The following is a 19,560-nucleotide window of genomic DNA, read 5'->3' as shown; positions in this document are numbered from 1 at the left end:
CCGGAAACGTGGAAATTAAGAAAACTCACGCTAAACTCCTGGAAATAGTCATAAATTTGCTCTTAACTCAGAAATAATGACTGAGAAACTGCCACTACCAATCCAATATTTCCGACTTTCCTACTTCTGAGAGGTAAATGAATGCAGCAAAAGACATGGAGGGGACACCTCTACAGCAGAAGAGCGAAGGACAGAGTGATGGAGGAGAGGTGGAGGACAGAGTGATGGAGGGGAGAGAGAGGGGAGAGAGAGGGGAGGACAGAGTGATGGAGGAGGAGAGCAGGTTCGTGGGACAGGGGAGTATTGGTAGGATGTGTGTGTGAGTGATAATGTTTTTGAAAGGAGGTGGTGTGATTTAAAAACAAGTAATTAAGGAAATCCAAGATGACTGGTTACAAGGACAGTTGTTTAGAGGCAGCGGGAGGTTGTTCTTCTGTCCTGAAGGACTTCAGGGTCCTCTACTCACGAAGAATGTGAAGTGCTAGGGGAAGGTTGCTGGGTTTGTTTTTTAGAGAATGGAGCGGGGATGTCGTTTGTGGAGTAGTAGACTCAGTGTTGGCAGGGCTGTATTTAGGGATACTGAGGCGGCAGAGGCCTGTGTGGAGGTAGGACTCAGGGTGCAGTGGTGTTTTTAAGATGAGGGGGTGTGTGGAGGTAGACTTCGGTGCAGTGGTTATAGGGAGCTGAGGGGTGTGGATGTGATAGCTAGGTGTGGTGTTAGCGGACGGGGTGTGGTAGCTCATGGTCAGGTTTAGGGAACTAGAGGGGGTGGGAGAGTAATCGAATGGTAAGGGGTATGTTAGGAACGTGCAGGATTGCGCCAGCGAATTGCTGTGTGGACGGTAGACTCAGCGTGCAGAGGGTGTTTTTAAGGATGACTGGAGCGGTGTGGAGTTTTGAACTAGGATGCAGGGTGTTTTACGGGATGAGGGCGGTGTGGACTCAGGTCAGGTTGAGGGACTGGATCTTGCTCAGGTGCAGGGTTGTTTTGGGACTGAGGGGTTGTGGAGGTTAGACTCAGGTGCAGGGTGTTTTAAGGGGACTGAGGGGTGGTGGAGGTAGACTCAGTATGCAGGGTGTAAGGACTGAGGGTACTATGTGAGGTAGACATCAGGTGCTTGGTTTTTAGGGAACTGAGGGCGGTGTGGAGGGTAGGACTCAGCTGCAGGAGTGTTTTAGGGAACTGAGGGGGTGGGGAGGTATAGACTCAGGGTGCAGGTGTTTTAGGGGACTGAGGGGGTGTGGAGGTAGACCTCAGGTGCAGGGTGGTTTAGGGGACTGAGGGGTGTGGAGGTATAGACTCAGGTGCAGGGTGTTTAGGATAGAGGGGTGTGAGGTAGAGTAGACTCAGGTGCGGTGTTTTAGGGACTGCAGGGGTGGAGGTAAGACTCAGTGCACGGTGTTTTTAAGGGACTGAGGTGGTGTGGAGTAGACTCAGGTGCAGGGTGTTTTAGGGACTGAGGGGTGTGAGGTAGACTCACGGTGCTGCGGTGTTGTTGTAGGACTGAGGGGTGTGAGGTAGACTCAGGTGCCGGGTGTTTTAGGGACTGAGGGGTGTGAGGTAGACTCAGGTGCAGGTGTTTTAGGGACTGAGGGGGTGTGGAGGTTAGAACTCAGGTGCAGGGTGTTTTAGGACTGAGGGGGTGTGGAGGTAGACTCAGGGCAGGGGGTTTTAGTGGACTGAGGGGGTGTGGAGGTAGACTCAGGTGCAGGTTGGTGTTTTAGGGACTGAAGGTGAGGTGTGGAGGTAGGACCAGGTGCACGGAGGTTATTAGGACTGATGGGCCGGTGGATGGAGGTAGAGCTCAGGGTGCAGGTGGGTGTTTTAGAGGGACTGAGGGGGTGTGGAAGGTAGACTCAGTGTGCAGGGTGGTTTTTAGGGACTGAGGGGGTTTGGAGGTATGATGGTGAGGTGTTTTTAGGGACTGAGGCGGGTGTGGAGGGTAGAGCTCGGTGTGCGGGTGTTTTTAGGGGACTGAGGGGTGGGCGGAGGTTAGACTCGCTCGCAGGGTGTGTTTTTAGGGAACCTTGGAGGGGATGTGTGGAGGTATGACAGGGTTCGCAGGGTTTAGGGTACTTGGGGTTAGGGATGAGTCGGTGCAGTGTTTTCTAGGGAGCTGAAGGTGTGAATGACGACTAGTGCTGGGTGTTTTAGGGGACTGAGGGGGTGTGGGAGTGTGAGACGCGATGCAGGCTGTTTTAGGACTGAGGCTGGTGTGGAGGTAGACTCGGTGCAGGGTGTTTTAGGACTGATTGTGTGGTGATAGGGAGTAAGACTCAGGTGTGCATGGGTGTTTTAGGGACTGAGGGGGTGTGGAGGTTAGACTCAGGTGCTTGGGTGTTTTTAGAGGACTGAGGGGTGTGGAGGTTAGACTCAGACCTCGCTAGGGTGTTTTTAGGGACTGAGGGGGTGTGGAGGTAGACTCAGGCAGGGTGTTTAGGGACGAGGGTGGCTGTGGAGGATTAGACTCAGTGTCCGGGTGGTTTAAGGGGCTGAGGGCGGTTGGACGGGTAGACTCAAGTGCAGGGATGTGTTTTAGGGATCCTGAGGGAGGTGGTGGAGTAGACTCAAAGGATGTGCAGGGTGTTTTAGGGGACTAGGGATCGGTGTGGGAGGTAGACTCAGTGCAGGGTGTTTTAGGCGACTTGGGGGGTGTGCGGTAGACTCGGCTGCAGGGTTTGTTTAGGCGACTGAGGGGGATGTGGAGGTTAGACTCCAGGTGCAGGGTGTTTTTAGGACTTCGAGGGTAGTGTGGAGGTAGGACGCGTGCAAGGGTGTTTGTAGGAGACTGAGGGGGTTGTGGTAGTGAGACTCAGGCTCAGGGTGTTTTTAGGGGACTGAGGGGAGTGTTGGAGGTAGACCTCAGGTGCAGGGTGTTTTTAGGTGACTGAGGGTGGTGCTGAGGTAGACTCAGGTGCGGGTTTTACGGGACTGAGGGGTGTGGACGGTAGACTCGGGGTGCAGGTGTTAGGGACTGAGGGGGTGTGGAGGTAGACTCAGGTGGCTGGGTGTTTTAGGGACTGGGGGATGGGCAGGGTAACTTCAGTGTTGCGTTTACTTGGTGTTTAGACTGGAGGGTGTGAGGTAACCCAGTGCTTGGTGTTTTTAGGACTGAGGGGTCTGTGGATGTAGACTCAGGGTGCAGGGTCAGGTGTTTTAAGGGACTCGAGGGGGTGGGGACGGTAGACTCAGTGGTGCCAGGGTTTTTAGGGACTGAGGGTGGGGGAAGGTCAGATCAGGTGCATGTTTTACGGGACCTCAGAGGGGTGTGGTTACAGGTAGACTCAGTGATGCTTGTGTTTTAGGGACTGAGGGGGGTGTGGAGGTAGACTTCAGGTTGAGGTGTTTTAGGACTGAGGGTGTGGAGGTAGACTCAGGTGCTGGGTTTTTAAGACTGAGGGGGGGGGATATGGTGGGCTGTGGAGGTTAGACTCAGGTTTTGCAGGTGTTTTAGTGACTGAGGGGTGTGGAGATAGACTCAAGGTTGCTGGGTGTTTTAGGGACTGAGTGCGGCTGTTGGATGGTCTAGACTCAGGTGCTTGGTGTTTTAGACTGACGGGTGTGAGTAGACTCAGGATGCAGGTGTTTTAGGGACTGAGGGGGTGTGGAGGTAGACTCAGGGCAGGGTGTTTTAGGAAACTGAGGGGTGTGGAGGTTAGACTCAGGTGCACGGGTGTTTTAGGGACTTGAGGTCCCGGTGTGAGGTAGAGTGCAGGACGCTGGTGTGTTTAGGGACTGAGGGCGTTGCGGAGGAGGACTCAGGGGCAGGTGTTTTAGGGACTGAGGTGTTGAGGATAGGACTCAGGTAGCAGGGTGTTTAGGGACTGAGGGGTGTGGAAGGTAGACTCAGGTGCTGGGTGTTTTAGGGACTGAGGGGTGTGTGGTAGAGTATTAACTCAGCTGCAGGGTTGACTGTTAGGGACTGAGGGATGTTGGAGGTAGAACTTGCAGCGTGCAGGGTGTTTTAGGGACTGAGGGGTGTGAGTAGACCAGGTGCAGGTGTTTTAGGACTCGAGGGGGTGGGAGGTTAGACTCAGGTGCTGGGTGTGTTAGGACTGAGGGGGGGTGGAGTAGACTCAGGCTGCAGAGGTTTTTAACTGAGCGGATGTGAGGTAGACTCAGTGCTGGGTGTTTTAGGGGGATGAGGGGATGTGGAAGGTTTAGACTCAGGGCAAGCCCTCCTTAGGGTGTTTTAGGGACTGAGGGGGTGTGGAGGTAGACTCAGGTGCTGGGTGTTTTAGGGACTGAGGGGGTGTGGAGGTAGACTCAGGTGCAGGGTTGCACAATTACGGTAACTTTCCCAAAATATCCTGGTTTTCCAGAAATTCTGGTAGGAAGATTCAGGATTTCGTGATTATTACCTCCTGAATACAATAATCCAACTAGGAATTCTGGAAAACCTGGGAATCTTGAGAAAGTAACTGTCATTTTGCAACCCGACTCAGGTGTCTGGGGGAAGGTGAGAATGTGGAGGAGGACAGCTATATTTTGGGGGAGGTGATGTTCCCTTTCAGGCCCTCTACTAACCAGGGAATGTCTCTTGACGGGAAGGTGACAGTGTAGAGGGAGGCTATGACACGGTGATGTGTGTGTTGGGTCTTACCAGGGAATGTCTCTTGACGTGCTCTCTGCGGGTGAACAGCTTGCCACAGATATCACAGCTGAAGGAGCGGACACCAGAGTGGATAATGAGGTGCCTCTTTAGTGTTCTCCGGTGCTTGGCGATGTAGTTACAATGGGGACACTTGAGCTTATTCAGGGCCGTGTCGGACGACTCGCCTGAGAAGAAAAACACAAACAGGTTATGAGTCAGGAGGCTGCTTTCTAATCAGCTGCTCAAACCCACATTGACAGACAATGAAGGGAGGAATTTGGAGCAGTTAGTTGACGAGCCACCCGGACTCTGGTGGTACAACCCCTTTGATCTTCACTTGTCAATAGAAGAGAGGAGCTGTTGGGTGTGGTGAGGGGTGACCCCAGTGAGGGGGTATCATGTTACCATGGTGTTTATGGAAAGAGAAAACAGTCACTCAGAGTTACCCCCATAAAATACTAGAAACTGTGTCAGTTGCCATGGCAACTACTGCCTAGGGGACATAACAAAATAAGTCTAATTTGATTTCCCTACCGAAAACATGTAATTGTTTTAGCATTAACCCACTGACATAAAACATGTAATTGTTTTAGCATTAACCCACTGACATAAAACATGTAATTGTTTTACCATTAACCCACTGACATAAAACATTTCAGATTCATGTAGGAAGGAAAGAATCTTGAAGAAAATGTTCGGAAATGCAGTGCCTCGGCTGCTATGAACACATTTCACAAGATATCAACGAGATTAAAATTAAAGTGGGAAAATATTAGAGCCTCGATAAATAACTACAAAATTGTGAAGAAAGATATTTGACAAATCTATGATGTAAAAAAGTGGAATCATAAAACCACACTAACTACTAAACAACCCCAGGGATAGCTATAGATAGTGACTAGTTAACTGATTGATTTGGCAAGGCTCTGTGCTATTCTGTCCCGCAGCACAGCCACCTGAACGATAGGGTTCTGCCTTTGTCTTTGTTTGTGCCGAGACACAAAAGCGTTGTCAAGCAGGCCAGGTTGCCAGGGGGCTGAGGAAAAGCAGGTCACCTGTGCTGTTCGTGTTCAACAGCATACAGTGTCTTTCACCACCGTGTGGGATATTTACATTTTAGTCGTTTCACTCCGATCCAGAGCCACTTAGAATAAGTTTTCCGATCACTGATCATAATCATATTAACCATCCACCAAGTTAGGTTCATGACATAAGGTTTGAAAACAAAATCGGTCATAAGTATAGTAATCTCTCATCTGTAAGCACCAAAGTCTGAACATATTTTTGAACAGACACTAAGCCAACTACTAGAGAGTATAATAGTAGGTACATGCAGCTTATACAAGAAGAGGACAAATCTTACCATTCTCCCAGGACTCTCCTTGCTGGGAGGAGTCTTGTAGGAGGCTGTACTGAATCTGGTTGGCCAGTTCTGTGAGAGGAGAAACAAAGAGATAAGAGGGGCTGAAAGGTTTGGGGGGGGCAGAAGGACACTACCTTACGTACACAAAAGACCAGGCCCCACAATCCCCCCCACCCCAGTTTACAGACCTATCCCCAGGGTCGTGTTCAGCAGGGCACACTGTAGGAAAAATGTTTTAAAAATAAATTAAGAAAATTACTTATTGGACAAGTCGTGGAGGTAGACCCTCCCTGTTTCATTCTGCTTTTGTGTTTTCTGTTTGGTGCCTAATCCCTGATGAATACGACCCTGGAGCTGCCTGTGTTCTGTCATCCATTCCCTAGACTGCCTGCCTGTCTGTCTGTAGAACACTTCCTCTAGCCAGGCCACTGTATTCAGCAGCCTCTCCCACTGGGCTGTGGATTATGCCAGGATGAAGCTCTCAGCCCTTCACTGAGGATCATGTTACACTGAACAGGCTTAATTAGCCATAGCTCTGGGCCTGGCCCTCAGAGCCTATTGTTAAGTACCTGACCACTGGTCCCATTCTCTATTCTGCATGCTTGGGTCAATATTTGGAATGGTGAGGACAGCCCCAGTGCATTAGGGGGGATTAGGGAGGGAGGGAGGGGCAGACCCTGACAGCTTTGCACCTCCAAGGGATTGGGAGGTTATTTAGTGTGTGTGTAAAGAGGCAGCAACCAGGAAGCTCGCACTTTAAAACAATCCAACGACCTTGTTTAGAGAGGAACCAAGAATTTATAGCCATAAATCCAGCAACTCTGCTATGGTAAAGCAGAGGAATGGACCTCTGGTCACCTGAAGCTTAGGTGGTGTTCATTCGGCACCAAACAGAAGAAAACAGATTGAAACAGGGAGACTTATCCAATAAGAAATGCTCATTTATCCATTGCAAAATGTTTTAAAACAAATCCCTTCGGTCTCCTCAGAGTTGGGTAAATCTGCTTTCAATTTATTTGTACCCCATGTATGGAACAATCTACAGAGTTCCCTACAACTAGATGTTCTGGTGCCTCTCTGGCAGGTTAAAATGTTGATTGGGGAGTGGGGACCTCCTTGCTGAGGAATGTGATTGTTTTTCTGGAATATTTGTATTATATTGTATTCTACTTTGTAAATAGTGTATATGCAGGGCTCCCTTGCAAAAGAGATCTTGGTCTCAACGGGACCCTGTTAAAATAAAGGTAAATAAATATTATTTTTTAAATATTGTGCACTAATGCTAAACTGCAGATTCTCCTCATAGTAACCCATACTACTACAGTTACAGAGGTAGTGGAGCATCTCTAATACATAGATCTAGGCTGAAGAGAGACAGAAAGGGAGAGGTCAGAGTGCCAAATTAGGGAATTGTGTTGCTGCATTAATGATGACACACCAAGTTGCAACACCTCTCGCCACAATAAAACAGGGGAGAAGAAGATTTGTGTTGCGTTTAAAGGAACCTGGAGGAAGAATGTGTCCCCTGCTTTACTTCCTTATCCTGCAATAGGAGTGAAATCCCCCTTAATGCATGATATCATTCCATACAGCACACTGCTTAATGGGGGCAGAGCTGGCACTGTGTGTGAGCGTGTGTGTGTGGCCGTGACAGGCTCATAGAGTCAGAGATTACCCAGGGTTTCTGAGGTATGGTGTGGCAGGATGAGGACAGGAGTGGGGCCGACTTAAAAAGGACAGGCTGGCCATACTCATACCAGGCTGGCTGCTAATTAAAAAGATATACGGCTAGCGGAGGGCATGGGGCCTTCAGTCTGGATCAGACCTGGGTTCAAATACTATTCGAAATCTTTCAAACACCACCAGCGTTTGCTCAAGCCTGCCAGATGGGTGGGTTTTGCAGTTTGGAGACTATTCTATTGGTCCATTATGCCAGGCAAGTTCAAATCGAGTACAGATAAAGTATTTGAAATGATTTGAAACCAGGTCTGCTCGGGCTATTGTGACTCTCTCTAGTCTCTGACTAGCACTAGCAGGCTGCCATGTCCAGTGGAACAGGACAGACCTCTGGACCTAATCAGACCTCCACCTCAACACAAATCTACCATGACTAAGGAACAGGACAGACCTCTGGACTAACTCAGACCTCCACCAAACTAAATACCTATGACTACGTAGAGGAAAGGACAGGACAGCCTCTGGACTAACTCAGACCTCCACCAACTAAATACCATGACTAGAGGAACAGGACAGACCTCTGGACTAACCCAGACCTCCACCAACTAAATACCATGACTAGAGGAAGAGGACAGACCTCTGGACTAACGCAGACCTCACCAACTAAATACCATGACTAGAGGAAGAGGACAGACCTCTGGACTAACGCAGACCCCACCCACTAAATACCATGACTAGAGGAACAGGACAGACCTCTGGACTAACTCAGACCTCCAACTAAATACAATGACTAGAGGAACAGGACAGACCTCTGGACTAACTCAGACCTCCACCAACTAAATACCATGACTAGAGGAACAGGACAGACCTCTGGACTAACTCAGACCTCCACCAACTAAATACATGACTAGAGGAAGAGGACAGACCTCTGGACTAACTCAGACCTCCACCAACTAAATACATGACTAGAGGAACAGGACAGACCTCTGGACTAACTCAGACCTCCACCAACTAAATACCATGACTAGAGGAACAGGACAGACCTCTGGACTAACTCAGACCTCCACCAACTAATACCATGACTAGAGGAACAGGACAGACCTCTGGACTAACTCAGACCTCCACCAACTAAATACCATGACTAGAGGAACAGGACAGACCTCTGGACTAACTCAGACCTCCACCAACTAAATACCATGACTAGAGGAACAGGACAGACCTCTGGACTAACTCAGACCTCCACCAACTAAATACCATGACTAGAGGAACAGGACAGACCTCTGGACTAACTCAGACCTCCACCAACTAAATACCATGACTAGAGGAACAGGACAGACCTCTGGACTAACTCAGACCTCCACCAACTAAATACCATGACTAGAGGAACAGGACAGACCTCTGGACTAACTCAGACCTCCAACTAAATACCATGACTAGAGGAGAGGACAGACCTCTGGACTAACTCAGACCTCCACCAACTAAATACCATGACTAGAGGAACAGGACAGACCTCTGGACTAACTCAGACCTCCAACTAAATACCATGACTAGAGGAGAGGGACAGACCTCTGGACTAACTCAGACCTCCACCAACTAAATACCATGACTAGAGGAACAGGACAGACCTCTGGACTAACTCAACCTCCACCAACTAAATACCATGACTAGAGGAACAGGACAGACCTCTGGACTAACTCAGACCTCCACCAACTAAATACCATGACTAGAGGCATGGTCGTCATACCATGTCAGTCTAGGAAGTAAACAGAAAATGCTAGGCCTACACGTTCTCTAAAACAGGGCTGCTGTTTGGTCATCTAAACAACTGTTGGTACGGCCTACTTAAAGAATGTGCATGTGTTTATGTGTTGTCAGTTGGGGGACTGAGTGCTTGGTCTGACCATTGGCTACCTAAAGAACTGGTGTGAGAGGGGGGTGAGGTGACGTACCGGCGTTCTCAGAGAGGAAGGAGAAGTCCTCCCTGGGATAGGAGGCTGAGGGCTGGATGAACATCCCCTCATCAAACCCTTCCTCTGGCTCTGGTGGGATGTTYTAGACGAACCGCCGCGTGATCTGTTTTTTCCTCCGTCCGCTCCCTGGCTGCACCCTCTGACCTTCCCTTTTCACCGCCACCACCCCGCCCGCCGCAGCCCCGGGAGCCGGCTCGTTCCAGACGAACACCGGCCCCGGTCCCGGAACGCTCGGAGGCTCGTTCTCAGCCGACTCGGACGAGTTCTCACATCCCCAGCTGGAGCTCCCCAGGGCGCAGCCCTCCCCTGCAGACAGCTCCACATCACTGGGCTCCTCCTTCACACTGCCTCCCCCTGCCTGCTCCCCATCCTGGACATGACCACTGGCTTTGATTGACAGCTTGGACAGGATGCTGGTGGCCCAGAAGTTACATCCAGACTTCTTGTTGGTGCTGCCGTCCGAGCCCACCTGTCCAGCTCCGTCTTTGGCCACCGTTCTCCTCTTGTTGTAATCCACCACCACTGAGTCAGGGGCCTCCTGCTTGATGCTGATGTTGAGGGCTTCCTTGATGAACCCCCGACACGATCCCACCACCTCTGTCATCTGGAGGTAGGAGGCCACGGACATCACCTCAATGGCGTTCTGACTGGTCAGCAGGAGGTTACCGCTATACAGGAAGTCCAGGATGACCGAGAAACCTGCCACTGCCGCCACGTCGAGGTGGGTGTCGGTGACTGTGGTCGTCTGGTCACATGACGAGGATGATGAGGAAGTGTTCTCGCTCTTGGTCAGGCAGTAGAGGGTCTTGAAGTAGCGGCTCCCGGCCACGAGGATGTTCTTGTGCGCCCGGAACACCTCTCCGCTCACAACGATGTTGACGTCACAGAGGATTCCTCCCTTGCGTTGTTTGTTTAGCTCCTGCAGCAGCTGGTAGCAGTAGGAGTCCTGGTTAGGTTTGTTGTTCCTGTAGTAGTCTTCTGTCTCCATGTCTGTCCCCTGGGGAGGGTCCTCACAGCCAGGCCGCTCCAGCTCCTGGTAGACAACACACACCCCACACACACACAGAGAGCGAGAGAAACAAATAGATGAGCAGGATTAATGGCTAGGGACACACAAAGGAAAGGGACAATGACAGATGCACCTGGCAGGGGTGAAACTGGTCTGACTGGCTCCATAATGGGGGAGGTGTTTCTTCACCTGGTGGGAACTGGAAATGTGGTAACTACTTCCAAAGTAGACTGAAATACAGTCATACAGCTGCTTCGGTTACTGTTACTCCCACTTTTGCAGAGAATTATGGGGCAGGTTCCCAGATCATGCCGATTTTTTTGCGCAGGAATAGGGCCTAATCTGGGTCTGTGACAGCAGCTAATGGTGTTATAACCAATCATAACAGACGGAAACAGATGTAATTGTCCCAAAACCCCACCCACTACCTGTCAATATGATGGCTGATGGGAGAGAAATTCACTATTTTTCTGCCTCCATCCCTCCCTCTATCTTCCCTATCCCTTCATGGGAGTTTCCCATCCAGGGCAGCAGGCCAAGCTGGTACGGAGGAGAGCCAGAGAGAGGGAGTACACAGCACTGCACTGACTGACATAACTGTTACTACACTAACACACTGCCTGCATACATTTCTGCCTCGTTTACGAATTGCATAGCAGATGTCCTAATCCTGAGTAATTTACAATGCCCGAGCCCTGCATTCTCTCTCCCCCACCCCACTCTCCTTACACAGCTGGGTTTTCAGCTCAAGTAATTTATATTAAATCCATTTCTCTGCTCTTCGAGGTCCCCACCCCCCTCCCTACGCTGAGTGACTGGAAGGCCTTGTCTGGGCAGGCATGATCGGGGTTATTATCAGGAGCAGCAAGGCACTCTGTTCCTGCTAGCCAGGTCTAGAGGAAAGGAGAGAGAGGGCGAGAGAGAGAGCTAGCAGAGAGAAGAAGAGATAGAGCCAGGTCACCCCATTTACCCTCACAATACCAGGCTCTCTCCTCTCTTGCAGCTCATTGTTCAGTGCTGCTTTGTGCCTCACTGGGGTTTCTTTGTATGGCCCTGCACTCACACACTTATTAGATACAGCAGCTAAACCCTGGCTCCTCTGTGCCTGCTCTGCTCTTTGCTCCCACTTAACCAGAAAGGCCCTGACTTGACACTTGTGTGTGTGTGTGTGTGTGTGTGTGTGTGTGTGTGTGGTGTGTGTTGTGTGTGTGTGTGTGGTGTGTGTGTGTGTGTGTGTGTGTGTGTGTGAGAGAGAGAGTGTGTGTAAGGGAGACAGGCTGCATGTGGCTCTCTAAGAGGGGCTAAGCCCTGAATAGGATAACAGGAAGGAAGACGCAGAATGATTCAATCATGCACACAACCATACAATGGGCTCAATGCCAGAGAGTCGGTCACCTTATTTTCTGCCCTAACAGGATGGGTAGTATTTGGAGAGGTGTGGCATTGACACTTTGAAAGGTGTGTGTATACAGAAGGAGGAGGGTGAGCAGGCGGATTAACCATCTCTGGTGAAATCGCCTGCTTCCTGGTTGCATAAAGAGGCATATTTACTATCTTTAAATAAATAAGAAATTGTCACATGCGCCGAATACAACAGGTGTGGACTTTACCGTGAAATGCTTACTCACGAGCCTTTCCCAACAACGCAGTTATAAAGTAAGACAATTATCAAATTAAATAGAAAATAGGAACACAAATAACAATAACGAGGCTTTATACAAGGAGTACCGGTACCAAGTCAATGTGCAGGGGTACGAAGTAGTAGAGATAATATGTACAGGTAGGGGTAAGTCACATTCACTGGATTAACAAGACGCAACAACTGACAGATCACAACGGTGGGGATACGTCCTGGTACTGAMGCAGTTTTAACCATAATAACTGCCACGGTAACCGAGACTGGTCACAATGGTTGGGGTACAGGCCTGCTACACTACTGAATGTAGGCCTAGGCTATGTGAGCTGGGCTGCAGTATGGAGGTACGGGAGTCAGGCTAGGACACTACTCTCTCCAGCTCCATACTCGGCTCATCCTTCATCCAGATGTGCCACGTGTTACGGACTGTGTTAGTGCTGCTGGATCGGCAGGTCTCGCACACTGCTCTGGCTGAGTCCAAATGAGAATACCATGGTGAGAAGACGGACCTCTGACGTGGCCATTTATTGTGAGCCAGGCCCAGTGATGTTATGGTGGAAACATGAGGTTAGAGTACTGGTAGGCTCGAAGCCCATTGACGTTCATCATCTAAATTAAATCTAGTACATTCAGGAGGTTTTCAGACCCTTCCCTTTCTCCACATGTCGTTATACAACAGCCTTATTCTAAAGTGGATTTGGAAAAAATTATAATCTCATCAATCTACACACAATACCCGATAATGGCGAAGCGAAAACAGGTTTTCCGAGACAGGATTGTGTCGAGGCACAGACCTGGGGAAGGGTACCAAAAAAATGTCTGCAGCATTGAAGGTTCCCAAGAACACAGTGGCCTCCATCATTCTTAAATGGAAGAAGTTTGTAAAGTAGTACAGAGTACAGAGTGATCCTTCATGAAAACCTGCTCCAGAGCCCTCAGGACCTGAGACTGGGGCGAAGGTTCACCTTCTAACAGGACAACGACCCTAAGCACACAGCCAAGACAACGCAGGAGTGGCTTCGGGACAAGTCTCTGAATGTCCTTGAGTGGGCCCAGCCAGAGCCCGGACTTGAACCCAATCAAACATCTCTGGAGAGACCTGAAAATAGCTGTGCAGRGWCGCTCCCCATCCAACCTGACAGAGCCTGAGAGGATCTGCCGAGAAGAATGGGAGAAACTCCCCAGATACAGGTTTTCCAAGCATGTAGCATCATACCCAAGAAGACTTGAGGCTGTAATCGCTGCCACGGGTGCTTCAACAAAGTACTGTGTAAAGGGTCTGAATAGTTACATAAATGTAATATCAGTTTTATAAAATGTTCTAAAGATGTCTAAATACCTGTTTTTTCTTTGTCATTATGGGGTATTGTGTGGAGATTGYGGGGGGGAAACTACTGAATCCATTTTAGAATACGGCTGTAACGTAACAAAAATGTGGAAAAGGTCTGAATACTTTCCGAATGCACTGTATGTGAAATTCTGTGTTTAGGCTATTACTATCGAAGTATTACTAAAATGGACTGCAAATGCAGCCTAGGCCTATACAAACAGATTGAAATGACTTTTACAGTAGATCTACCTACCAGTTCTTAACTGTGTGATGTAGGCTACTGTTGGCTAACCTCTCACCATCCAGGAGTACAAATATAAAACACTTCCCCTTAAAACAGAGAGTAGAATTTGTGGAACAATATCCCAGAAAAGAAAAACAAACCAAGGGCCCTTCGGGCAATGGGTGCCCAGGCTAACGTAACTACACACTACCATCCATTTACCATCCCTACCCTGAGGCCAGCTGGCTCCATACTCTCCCCTAACCCGACCGTCTCCCAGATGCTAGAACAATGCGGCAGTGTGTCTGGCCCTAAGGTGTGGGTTGGGAGCAGGCCTCCAGGCCTCCCAACAATGCAAATAGCTCCTCATTGGGTTGACGGATTCCAGGGATGAATTGTCCCCCTCCCGGACTTTGGTCCGGAATTGGGTGAAGAAAATTATGCCATTTCATGTGCTGCCACAATGTAGTTCACACAGGAATTATATTCAAAACAACATTAGGCTACTATATATGGGGAAAAACACCACAGGGAAAATCATCTTTGCATATTTAAACTTTGACATTAACAACTGCACAGAAAATCAAGAAATTTTAAAGGCATCTAAAATCTTTTATTCCCAAAGCTACGAAATGAAATTAGGCTATAGGAAAGTGTTTGATTATATGGTGGAGCTACTGTCTTATCCCTCACTATCCCTAACCTTTAAACCCTGACCAAGCAGCCAGGGTAGTCTTGTTTTCAGGGAGGAGGACTACTTCTTCTCTAATCCCTRCTCCCACTGCTTTCCTTACTAATTAGTGATGTGTACAAGTTAGTGGATCCCTTCACTTTAAGTCATTCTGATTAGTGATTGCGTATATCGGATGGAACTAACCCTGGTGGTCTGGCAGTGTGATCCAATCCTCTTGCATTTCACTGACAAATTAGAGTCAAATTGTGGCTGCATGCTCTTAATTCCCCTGACAGGTTGAATCAGAGTCAGGATAAGAGGTGATAGGGCCTAGATGTCAAATAGGAAACTGGGCTCTGTAGTTGTTTTTTTATATACTGCTGTGATTACTCTTTAACCCTGTGTAAAAACCCTGTAATTACTACGGTAGCTAACAACATTGTTAGATAGGATTTTAGTAATTGCTTTGTATTTGGGTAGCAATGGAGTTGGGCAGGTTTTGTAATTACACAAGTGGAATGTTCCATCTCACCCAGAAGTTGTTTCATAGTCCTATGATGAATATTCCAAACGTGATTTATTTGCAGCAATATACACATTCATCATTTTGACATTGGGAACATCATCAAGTAATCAATCGTTGATACCAAGCCTAGGGGAAAGAAGCCGTGGTGATGGTCTGTCATGGTTTCAGTCCTTCTGTACATACAACCTGACAATGTATAGCTTGGTAATTATATGATACAAAACATACCATAAAAAACCCTATTAATCCATAAATGTATGGGTTGACAAGGTCAGATGGTGCCATGACAACCCATGCTGCTGCCAGTATACATACACTACATGAACAAAAGTATGTGGACATATGCTCGTCGAATATCGCATTCCAAAATCATGGGCATTAATATGGAGTTGGTCCCCCCTTTGCTGCTATGAAAGCCTCTATTCCTCTGGGAAGGCTTTCCACTAGATGTTGGAACATTGCTGTGGGGACTTGCTTCCAATCAGCAACGAGCATTAGTGAGGTCGGGCACTGATGTTGGGCATTTAGGCCTGGCTTGCAGTAGGCGTTCCAATTCATCCCAAAGGTGTTCGTGGGGTTGAGGTCGGGGGATCTGTGCAGGCGAGTCAAGTTTTTCCACACCGATCTCAACATACCATTTCTGTATGGACCTCGCATTGTGCACAAGGGCATTGTCATCRTGAAACTGGAAAGGGCCTTCCCCAGAACTTTGCCACAAAGTTAGAATCGTCTAGAATGTAATTGTATGCTGTAGCATTAAGATTTCCCTTCACTGGAACTAAGGGACCCAGCCCAAACCATGAAAAACAGCCCCAGACCATTATTCCTTCTCCACCAAACTTTACAGTTGGCACTATGCATTTGAGCAGGTAGCGTTCTCCTGGCATCTGCCAAACACAGATTCTTCCGTCAGACTGCCAGATGGTGAAGAGTGATTCATCACTCCAGAAAACGCGTTTCCTCTGCTCCAGAGTCCAACGCGGGCGAGGTTTCCACCACTCCAGCCAATGCTAGGCATTGCGCATGGTGATCTTAGGTTTGTGTGCGGCTGCTCGGCCATGGATAGTGGATACCCATTTCATGAAGCTCCCGACAAACAGTTATTGTGCTGACTTTGCTTCCAGAGGCAGTTTGTAACTCGATAGTGAGTGTTGCAACTGAGGACAGATGATTTTTACTCGGTTCAACACTTTGCAGTCCCGTTCTGTGAGCTTGTGTGGCCTACCACTTCGCAGCTGAGCCGTTGTTGCTCCTAGACGTTTCCACTTCACAATAACAGCACACACAGTTGACAGGGGCAGCAGGACAGAAATTTGACAAACTGACTTGTTGGAAAGATGGCATCCTATGACAGTGCCATGATGAAAGTCACTGAGCTCTTCAGTAAGGCCATTCTATTGCCAATGTTTACCTATGGAGACTGCATGGCTGTGTGCGCGATTTTATACACCTGTCAGCAACAGGTGTGGCTGAAATAGCCGAATCCACTAATTTGAATGTGTGTCCATATACTTTTGTATATATAGTGTATGAACCTATTGTAACCTTTTCACAGAAAGAATTGCATGTGGGTCAGGAAGGGAGGGTAGGAAGGGGTAGCTAGCTGTCAAGCTGCTTGGACTTGATTTACCTCTCCTCCTGTCCAACCTAGCCCGTGACACACCATCTATGGATTCTGGGGAGTCATCTAGCACAATGCCTCTAATTTAGCTGCTCCAACGGGAGGAGGGGAGAAATGCGCCAGAGGTCATTCTGCATTCTGCTCTCCACTGTGCAAAGCAGAACAGAGAAGGGGGGGTAGGCAGGGGTGCGGTTCACCAGCTAGCAAAGCAAGCTAGCAATCAACCAAGGTAGTTGCTGGGGTAACAAAAGCGTTTGTTGAATGGTTACAAGTGCATTATACTCTGGCACAGAAGAAAACATACAACTCCAGGGCAAATGTTAACAGTAGATAGCTAGCTAGTATGTGTATTGTCCTTGAAGCTATGGTAATATAAAATAACACCCTAAGGTAGCTAGCCACCAATGTGACTCCCATTACTTGTACGTGGAATAGCAAGTTAATGGGAGTCACACTGTCACTGGGCTACAGGCTAGCCAGATTTGTTTCGCTAGTAATTGGTTTCTGTATAAATGTCACCATTAAGCACATTTTAATAAACGTGAGCTGTAGCTAGGTATTTAGATTAACATGGGAGCATTGGGTAGGCTAGCTACCTTTAACGATCAAACATGTCTGATTAGAACTAGCAAGTAACTAGCTAAAAAGTAGCTAACGTTAGCTAACTAGGAAGCAAGCTGGATAGCCTCTCCCGGGGAAATGGAACTGCCAGGGAACTGAAACTCAGCTGAGCGTAAATATTGGCTAACTAAGTTAGACACAACTCAAAATGATAACCATAAATTACGCTGTAGACACTTTACCTGCTTGGTCGGATCATTCCTTCCGTGCTCAGAAGACAGATGATGTCTCAAAAGCAAGGCCCGCTTGTAATTTCGACTGCCTTTCACCAGCTCGTCGTTGTTTTTAGTGGCAATGTTGTGACACCAGGAGCAAGACATAAGTCCCGTCTCCTGGCAAAATTTGAGCCATGGGAACTCCTGTCGCCATGATGCTTGGAATAGCGAATGTTTCTGGAGTAACGTCTGCGGTCTCATTTCTACCCAAGACTTCCTGGCACCACCCGTTTCCTGCTCCCCGTCTCCCCCGCTCCCCGCTTCGCCTCTGTCCTCGCTGTTCAGGCCGTTACCCGCTGTCCAGTTACTCCCTTTCCTGGACTCGTCTTCTCTGACAGTTACTGCCACCCAACCGACACGATCCTCTCCGTTCCCGTCTCCCCAGTTGCCCCCTTCCGGGTCCTCTGCCTCCTCCGCCTCTGGTTCTGTGCTATCGCTGACAGATCCCCCACCCTCCACTCTCTCTTGCGATGGTCCTTTTGCCCCCAGATCCCTATCCTCTTCTTGATCTGGTCGGTTCCCGTTCAAATTTCGGTCTTGACAGGCCTGGGCCTCCCAGCTGTTACTGTTGCTCCCCCCGACACCACTGGAACCGGTTACGGCTAATCCACCTCCTCTGAACGCCAGCGACCTGCGGTTTCTCTCCCCAGACATTTTCTTAATATATTAAAATATACCACTTTCTTAACAATATCCCTACCGACTAATTTCGATATATTTAAGTATTCTATGTTGCGGATCCGAATTATATGTCTGTTTATCGTTTTTTCCTACTTTGGCCTCCTGGTGAGAGTATGTAGGTTATGCGGAAATAAATAAAGCTTTAAAACGCATAATGAATTTCAGGGTTCTAGCTGCGTCCGCGCAGGCCCTACAGAGGTCGAATGGCAACGACTTTCCCCACAATGCACTTCGACCAGAGAAAGGGGGGTCGTGGGGGGTCATTTAAAGGAAGATGGGGGTGCTGTTCTTTTATAGCTCAACGCTGTTTACAGCAAGGGGTCTTTTGTGTGAGTGGCTGCACCCATTTCCCGCGTGCTTTTCATCTTTGGTTTTGCTTGTCTCCAACCAACAAATCCTTGTCCTCCTTTCAGACCTCCTGCCAAGCGGGGTGACGGTGCCCTTGTATTTAACTGCATCAAACAGATCTAGTGCGCACCTATGGTATTTGTATTACATTCATTTCAATGGGCAGGTACAACAAATGATCCAACCAAACGCACAAGGTGTGGTGGTGACCTAGGAACATACAGACCATACAGATACTCTCTGTATGTTCCTAGGTGGTGACACAGCTACCAGGTGAATGATTAACACTTTCATGGTTCTTTGCGTTCCACATTTTCCCCCATTACTATTTAGTTATTTCCAATATTTTTTTGCAATCCAACATCACCCAGTTTGTTTATTATAGGCATATAATAAAATAAACTCAAACATGTTGTCCAAATAAGTGTATATTTTGTTATATATTTTGTTAAAATGAATTATGTGAAAAACCACAGCAATATCAGAAACTGTAATAATCAATAACAATCCAAATACGTAACTAATAATTGATTGGAAATGTATACAGTCCAACACGGCCGAGTGGAATATATATATTTTCATTAGGTTTTATTGATGAATAAACCAAAATTAGTAGTGTATGATGATATAGTAAGTAATACGTAATACGTAAGTAATACGTTTATGTTTAGATAACACCAAAAACATAAAATATTTGTTTGGGTATAACTGACATTTTTTCGTTTTTTTCCCACAGATTATTGAAGATACAGAGCCATAATCAATATGGGAATATATATTGATCTAAAACCTAGAACAATCCCATGGAAGCCTGCTCCTGATCATTTGCTCCTGCAGGTGGCAGTAGTCTTTCATGATTCGCTGAGTTTTCTGACTGACAGCACTGTTCCAGTAATGAGTGGCGTTGTTAGGCCTAGCGTCCAGTTTCAAAGACAGTAAATTAAGGACTAAACCAGAACACAGTGTGAACATGATGGGGAGTGTGACCCACTCTGCTTCTGGAAATGGCAGGTGTATATAAAGCCTTGTCAAGTCTAAATCCAGAGTGAAAGGGAGGGTAATACAATATGCA

General features: G+C 48.0%; 1 protein-coding gene across 1 annotated transcript in view; it reads right to left on the bottom strand.

Moving 5' to 3' along the window:
• Positions 1-18,501, bottom strand: part of zbtb10 (zinc finger and BTB domain containing 10) — a 22,647-nt gene extending 4,146 nt beyond the window's left edge. Inside the window, 4 exon segments of the mRNA XM_023976142.2 lie at positions 4,605-4,780; positions 5,959-6,027; positions 9,585-10,638; positions 17,427-18,501. Coding sequence (XP_023831910.1) covers positions 4,605-4,780; positions 5,959-6,027; positions 9,585-10,638; positions 17,427-18,113 — 1,986 coding nt within the window. The 5' untranslated portion in view covers positions 18,114-18,501.
• Between the last annotated feature and the right edge of the window lie 1,059 nt (positions 18,502-19,560).

The sequence above is a fragment of the Salvelinus sp. IW2-2015 genome, linkage group LG31, assembly GCF_002910315.2.
Source record: "Salvelinus sp. IW2-2015 linkage group LG31, ASM291031v2, whole genome shotgun sequence".
NCBI classification, from domain to species: Eukaryota; Metazoa; Chordata; class Actinopteri; order Salmoniformes; family Salmonidae; genus Salvelinus; species Salvelinus sp. IW2-2015.
This window is presented reverse-complemented; position numbering and strand designations above follow the sequence as displayed.